Source organism: Phalacrocorax carbo, chromosome 7, assembly GCF_963921805.1.
Source record: "Phalacrocorax carbo chromosome 7, bPhaCar2.1, whole genome shotgun sequence".
In the NCBI taxonomy this organism is placed as follows: domain Eukaryota; kingdom Metazoa; phylum Chordata; class Aves; order Suliformes; family Phalacrocoracidae; genus Phalacrocorax; species Phalacrocorax carbo.
In genome coordinates this window covers 47,717,531-47,725,533 of record NC_087519.1, presented here as the reverse complement: position 1 = coordinate 47,725,533, position 8,003 = coordinate 47,717,531, and the positions used below count along the sequence as shown (strand labels likewise).

The 8,003-nt window shown below is 42.9% G+C and overlaps 1 protein-coding gene across 1 annotated transcript; it reads left to right on the top strand.

The window, feature by feature from the left end:
* Nucleotides 1–2,175: 2,175 nt before the first annotated feature.
* On the top strand, nt 2,176–6,666 carry ARL14 (ADP ribosylation factor like GTPase 14). Its single transcript, XM_064457920.1, has one exon. It carries the CDS (start codon nt 2,636–2,638, stop codon nt 3,218–3,220), a length of 585 nt encoding a protein of 194 aa, XP_064313990.1. The 5' UTR covers nt 2,176–2,635; the 3' UTR covers nt 3,221–6,666.
* Nucleotides 6,667–8,003: the final 1,337 nt, after the last annotated feature.

Sequence of the window (8,003 nt, the reverse complement as noted above, 5' to 3'; positions counted from 1 at the left end):
ACCCCCGAGCCCCCCCAAACCATGAAATCCATTATATTTTGTAATGTTACAAAAGCACGCAGCAGCTGTGGAATATCCTGCTTGGACATATTAGGTTTTAAACCTACACAGTTTACAAAAAGTTTATTGTGCAGCGTTTTGAGTTCAGATGAATTGATGGTAAATCAGATGTCCCAGGTTTAGTTTATTACTAGGAGTATTTTAAACCAAACCTACAGCAAACCCTACGTGAGCAGGGTCGCCTCACCCTGGCAAAGCAAACACACCTTTGGACACACCGAAGGTCAATTTCTCGTTCCCTCATTGCTCATCTTTTGGCGCAAACGGAGATTCAGAACCCGCAAGCGGGAGGCTGCGTTGCGGCATATCTCATGCAGCTGACCACGGCTCCGGTTTGGCCTCACGCTCCAAAGTAACATGGGAAATCAGTGCTGGAACTGGGCTCCGCATCGCAAAATCCTGCTCCAAACCAAAGTCACGTGTGACTCGGGTACAGTTTAAAACTGCAAAGCCATGGAGCCTCTGGAAGCTAGCTGCCCTGTCCTGGAAAGAAATGTAAACAGCTTGTAAAAAGTCAGGCATTGCTTAATCGCATCTTTAAAGTGCTAGTCTGATGTAATAACAGTTGAGACTGTAAATATCGGATAAAGTTGGAGCAAACATAGAGAGCAGAGAACTGCGGGACATCTTTAAATCACAGCGCTGCCCATGACACGGAGCATCCTTCCACTCTGCCACCGCTGGCACAGGAAGGGGGTTTTGCCCCGATCAAGATAACCGTATTTCAAGGAGGCGGTGGTTTTGCAGGGAATTATGACTCACTGGGCTGTGTTAACAATGCGTTTTGCATAGTTTCCCATCGCCCCGTCTTTCGATTTGATTCATGCACATAATTTATTAAAAAATGCAAACGCTTTCTTCCCTGCTTTAATACATCATGACCTGCTCCTGAAAAAATCCTCCACGTAATCTCTACATGTTATTAAATATGTAAAATGTACAACAGTGCGTACATCACTGTCATCTTCTCTTGCCCCCCATTAGTTCTGGCATAACCCTTGTAGCTTCAAGAGAAACCAGATTGTAACTTGTCTGTCAAGACTGAGGTTTATTTTACGCAACGTGGGTAATATCTGAGCAACCGGTGTCATAATCACTGCAGTGATTATCCTATCAGTCAGCAGCTCGTTTGGCCAGAACCTCTACATCTTTTTGCTGATTATGTACTTTGTGAAGTAAAGACATATGGTAATAACTAATACAGGTCATCTGGGCATAAGGGCACGTAAGTATCGCAGCACTCGGTACGCACTGGAGCCACCCAGCGGAGGACTCATAACTGTCAAAAAAATGAAGACTTAATATGAATTAAATAATATTAGACTTAATTTTCTACCTCCTCTTTTTAGAATTCTGCTCATTAGAATGCTGGCAAAAAAAAAAAAAAAAGATCTTTTGGTTGAAACTCAGTTATTTCCCCTCTCCTTGTTCCTTTCTTGAACGAAATCTTTATCACAGACTAGTGGGCAACAGCAGAATAGAGCATAATGAAGCCAACAGAAATTTTTAATTTCAGGTAACTAAATCTCAGTAATGACTGGATCATGAGATCTATATTTAGTCTCCATCACAGAATCACAGAACGGCAGAGGTTGGAAGTGACCTCTGGAGATCACCCCGTCCCACCCCCTGCGTGAGCAGGCACACCCAGAGCAGGGGGCACAGGACTGTGACCAGGCGGGGTTTGAATATCTCCAGGGAAGGGACTCCACAGCCTCTCAGGGCAGCCTGTGCCCCTGCTCTGTCATGGAGAGTGCAGTTAAACAAACGCAACTCACCAAATTTATAGCTCAGGAGCGAAATCAGCGTGGACAGCTTCATGCGTGAGTGGGCAGGAGGAGTAACTGGGGGAGTCTGCAGCAGCCACCTGGAGCAGAGCATGTTTTCGAGTGGAGTTCTCTGACGGTTTGATGTACCCACGTAGACTCGCATTCGAAACCTCTCGAGATTCATTTGTTGCTGGGAGATGAGACGCACCGCTAAATCAGGCCCCTTGTCATTTCACAGATGGATAAGTATGGACAAACCTTAAAATTTCTCCTCGCTGGCTGTGTTCGTGTTTCTTTTCCTAAGCGGATGCGGACGCAGTAATAAAGGGATTTATCTCCGGGCACGCGCTGACACCGGGCAGACAGCTAGTGGCTCCCTGCACTGTGGGATTAGGCGGTACAAACAGCCTGCTGCTGGTTTGGTACACACAATTTTACAATGTAAAGTGTTCTCAAATGGTCGTGTAAGTGCGGTTATTCGTTCAAACACGTTTGAAGACTGCAACCTTTGTGCTTGTGACCAACTGGTATATTACTCATAGTTGTTCTACCCACAAGCTTGGCACTGAACATTACACCTTCATAAATACTGTTTGCATATCACTGAGTTGATAAAAGCCAGCTTGTATTTGTACAGAGCTTTTATTTACTTTTCATAGCGTAAAGCTGCTTCTTCCTCTTCCTCTTCCTTACTCTTTCTGCTTCACCTCACGGAGGAGGAAAGATCATCTTACTGACAAAAATTGGCTTCACAGAAGACGGTGAATTCCAGCTTTAAAGGCTTACTAGAGAGCACCGCAGCACAAATGGGCCTCCAGAACACCAAACACTCCAAAGCCAAGCAAGCTAATATGCTGATGTTAGGACTCGATTCCGCAGGAAAATCTACGCTCTTGTACAAGTTGAAGTATAACGATGTCTTTCTAACAATTCCAACAATTGGCTTTAACGTGGATATGATTGACACTGGGAAAGATTTTACACTGACATTTTGGGATGTTGGAGGACAACAGAAAATGAGACAGTTCTGGTGCAATTTCCTGGAGAACGCAGACGGACTGCTCTATGTTGTGGACAGCTCTGATAAGCAGCGTCTGGAAGAATCAAGGAAAGAATTTGAACTCATTTTAAGGAATGACTCTCTAAGAAGCGTACCGGTTGTCGTGCTAGCGAACAAGCAGGATTTGCCTGGAGCTTTGAACGCTGAGGAAATAACCCGGAGATTCCACATAAAGAAGTCCTGCAGCGACAGGAATTGGTATGTACAACCCTGTTGTGCTCTCACAGGAGAGGGTTTGTCAGAAGCTCTCCAAAGACTAACCTCGTTTGTAAAACACTACAGCAGATCAAAGGAGACTTCTACAATCTTTAAGGAAATCGAAACACTTTAAGAATGTCTATCCTCAAATTCCAGCGAACTTTCACCTACCTATTTTGTCGGACAGACTAAACCTGAAAATACTGGATTCTGGAGAACTCTTCAGAGTATTTATAAAGAAGTTTGACAATATTAAATTATAATGTTATTCATGCAGATGCTTCTGAGAGACTGCTCTGCAGCATTTTATTAGTGATCGTATGCTTGGGGTCACTGAGCTCAGAAGTGTGGCTGCTGAATAATGAAAAAGGTGGAGTTGAGCTTCTGAATTTTAGCAAGTGGAAGCAAAATAGTTGAGCAGTGCTTAAAACACTTAAGTTATTTTGTCAAGAAGTAAAAGAGCCAAGTTGTTTGTTCAGCAAGAAGAGCAAGAGATAAAATGTTTCGTAATAAATGCTGCGTGGATGTATTTCTCATGTAAAAATATAGTTGTTTTAGACCTTAAACTCTTAGTTACGCACAAGAGAACCTATGAATATGAAATACTCGATGGATATTATTGCATTCTAGAACCAATTGCTCCATAGAGACTTTAACAAACAGAATCTGCTCCTCATCAAGCCACAAGACGAAGCTGAGATCCAGTGCTGTGTGTAAGATGTCGGTCTGATGGCCCTTTGTTACAGATTTCCATGTACCACTTCCCTTGTTTCTGCGCTGTAGGATTGCGATTCTTAGCCGCGAGCAGAGCGATGGAAGCCAGCAGGGGATCAGTGCTTCACTGGACTGATCCCCACTGGATTTGGGGTGGGGGATAAAGCAGGGAGGAATGCAGGGATTGGCTCCTTGGTCGTTGTTTTTATAGATCTTGATGGATGCTGTCCTGCCTGTACTGAAGCCACCTGAAATTTTGTTACTGATAAATTTAGGTTTGATTAAATTTGACATAAAGTGGCACAATATTGGTAATCCTTTTGCTACAGTTTGTAGAAAAAAATTCCAAGTGGAATTTCTGTTCAGATTTCCTGGCTGATGAATGAGTGAATTAGTATTCTGAATGCCATTAGAGCAACAAAGGATTGATAACTAGAAGACTAATTCAACTGTATCAACCATGAAAATAGTTTAAAAACTAAGGCTGATAAGTTAATAGGGCTGGCTCTTTTAAAAGCAAGAGAAAAGACACCATCTAATTATTGGTTATACAGTCCCAGAAAATCCAGCCCAATTATTTCTGCCTTCTTGAGCAATGTCTGCAGAGGTAGGATGCCCCGGTGCTTAGCATGCTTGCATAGATGGCTGGATTTTTTTTTTTGCCCTGCGTCTACCACAATCTTTGGCCATGGGCAAGTCGTTTAACCGCTCTGTGTCTCAACAGTGCCTTGGCAAAATGAACTTCCCAGTTACACGCTCTGAAAAAGTTGTGGCAAAGGTCAGCTTGTGAGCCCTGCTCCTGCGACAAAATGATTATGCCAAGTAATTCACATAAGAAATTTACATTTAGTTCTTACTAATAAGCAGGCAGGAATTTCAAGTTATAGAAGGGTGAAGCGGCAAGAAAAGCACCCAGACGTATCCTGTTGTCTCATGCATATATTATTCAAAAACAAAAAAATCATCAGGTGAATTTGCTGAAATGGTAAACAAAGAAAGGTTTCTCAACAGAAGCTGTTATTAATGCTGACAGTAATTACCATGGGCTCAATCCTGAGTCATGTTGAGACTACATTTCTAAAAGAAGAGCAAGTATTTGGATTTATTGCCTGGTCTGATGATTTAGGCTCAATGTAAAACATCATCTTCTGTCCCAAAAAAGATTTTTAAGAGTCTGCAACAATGGGAACAATAGTTTTCTAAACCCAACAGGTCATTGTCAAAAAATGTCATATTTCAGATCAATGAATGTAAGTATTTGCATGTGTATGTTACATATTGAATTCTCCCACCAGTTTCATCTAATCACGTGTCTATTATAAATCTGAATCTAGTTCACTGGCCTCAGGACTTCCTCAGGGAGAAATACTCCTTTAATGGGAGTGCACCAGGGTCTCTAATTAGACAAGAAGCAAGTTCTGAAGGGAGAAATGTAGTAGTGTAATAGACCAGCTCATATAGCTGAAAAAGAGAATAAGTTTTCAGGCACACAGTGCCTTCTGCAGGTTATCAACTTAGATGAAACAATACTCACATTGACTTGAAGAAAATCTGTTACATTATGCTTCAGAGGAAATAAATAAACCCTATTCCATTCACTTTACAGAGTATCAAGTATTTAAAAATTGATTTTTCTAAGAGTTGGTTTCTTAAAGAAGTGAAGCCGTCCCCATTTTATCTGCCCATGGAGCCCCCTACCTTTCTGAATAATTTTTAAGCCTTAAATATCAGTCAGGTTGGATAGAGAAGCAGGTTCTCAACGGAATTATATGCCTGAAAGTTTAATTAAAAAAATCAGTCAGATAGAGAAAAGTGACCATACCGGTGCCCTCAGTGAAGCTGATAAGGTACAAAAGGCTAATCCCCGAGGAGATAAATGTTCCATTTTAGCTGCAAGAGAGCCTACAAGAGGACATAAATCCACAGAGCCCAGGCTTAATTAGCTCCTCTGCTCCTGGAGCTAGCTGGTCTTTTTCTTTACTGCCTGAGTATATAATGTCCATGGGGGCTTCTTTAGGGTGAGGAGATAGGGGATATAGAATCCACTGTTTAAAATTTCCATTCCATACCTGGAGTAAAGAATCTCCCTGACTGCTCACCACGTTTTGGGAAGGATCCCTGAAAAAGTGTTATTACATGGGCATGAAGATGCAGAGGAAGGGGAGTTTCTGGCTCAGTTCTGCAAGACCGCAGAGCGGAGCACACGCTGCCCGCTTCGCAGCAGTGCGGCTGGTTTCCCCAGCCCGCCAGCAGACCGGGGTTCGTTCTGAAGGATGGTCAGTCGTCAGAGGCAGGAGGGAGCAGGGCCCCCCGCACCCCACCACAGCATCTCTGCCTTCTGCCCTGGCGCACATACTCACCCCAGGGCGCTGTCTGGTCCCTATGGAAGCCTGGGAATTGCTCGATATTGACTCCCATCGTGCATTAGGTGGTGAAATCAATAGCAAGGGAGTTACAGAGGCGTTTTACAGCTTCATCCTGTTATGGAGAGTTTTAGATCTTTTCTCTGCTTGGCTGAACAAGATAATGAGCAGAATTGTCTTTATGTTTCAGAGCACAACAAAGTGGAATTGTGCTAAAAATAAAATCCATAGTATCGTAAGCATAATTTATTCCTGTACAAGTTTTGTTTTATTACTTAGAAACAATTTTCAGATTTTTGAAGGGTTCAGGGTGCTTTGAGAAGGTAAAAAAACCCAGCATATGAGGAGTGCTGGCAGTGGAACCAAAGTCAGTGAGTTGAAAAGTTTGCATGGGATGAAAGGCCTTAAAGAGTTTGGCCTCCCCCACCCCGCCGGCTGCTTATATTACTCCAGGTTTTGGAACTCTTTTCATTATCTTTCCTAATAAATCACACCCTGATCACCCTGGTGTTTCTTGCACTTTTCACTGATGCATGCTGGCAGCCTTGTGCAACTGCAACGAAGTGGTCGAAGCATTACAACTATATTGTGGCTAAAGTGTACGAGTCCTCCAGCGTCTGCTAATATTTCTTACACAAAGTTCGCTCTACCCGTTCATTTCTGCTGACAGAGCAATCATCCATGAAGAAATAAATGGTACATATCTGAGATTGTGAAACACAAAGGGTGGGATCTGGGAAACCTGAAGCGTGCTGTATCCTGTGCCTTCTCCAGGAGATTATCTACTGGGACATGTTTGGATGTGACAATTTAAAACCTGACAAATCCAGAGTACAGAGATCCTTTGACCATTGACCATTAATCATTTATATGATTAATGTGGTATAAAATCATGATGAGCTTTCTCAGTGTAGCTGTCGTGGAGCTCACTGAACATAGTTCCAGTGGGATGAAACGCTACTTTAAGGGAAGGTGTGGAGCAGCATAAAAAACCATTGCAAATTTGGATAGTAACACTCCCTCCTCCTTTGCCTGGGAGACAACTCTCCCAGAAACACTCTGCAGAATCAAAGTGAAGTGTAGTGTATAAGGAACACAGGACACGGCTTTTTCAATGTCAGGTAACGTAGAGCCAGGCGAGTTACTCAAAATGGCTCTGTTGCCACTTCCTCCTCATTTCTGACAAGTTAGCTGAAACGACCAAAGGGAAGACTTCATATATCGAACAAGTTCTAAGCCTACTGCACAGGAAGATGATACTTTGAAGCACTGTATGCGTATTGAACTGCTTAAAGCAGGTTTTCTTGCCAAAGTAAATGACCCATGCTGAGTTCTGTGCTGCTACAATTAGACTTCTTCCACTCATAATTAGCTCAACTATTCCTGTTTGGCACAGGCATAAGGATTCTGGACATATACATCATCAGATCACACTGGCTAGATTATACTAGTCTCTAATCTAGGATGTAAAATCTTTAGGGTGGAGGCCCTACGTACAAAGCACACACCACACTGCAGCTACAATTTGCAAATATAAATTCGTAAAACAGTAACAAGTCCAAACACATCTTGTTTCAAATGCATGTAATTTTAACAAATTGTGCATCAGCTTGTGTTTCAGTTTCTACAATGTTCTGTTCTTTAGCTGTGATAGATGTTCTCGTACCACTCCCACTCACCCACGACGAGTTTGCAGTGTAACTGTACCACCTCTAGTGCTAAATTGGGCTGCCATCACGAGACACTTCCCCTCACTCTCTGTCACCTCTGCGTCCCCCTCCCCAGCTACGTAGTTCCACCTGCAGGCCCCTGCACAGCAGAGCTCTCTCACTTTCCTTG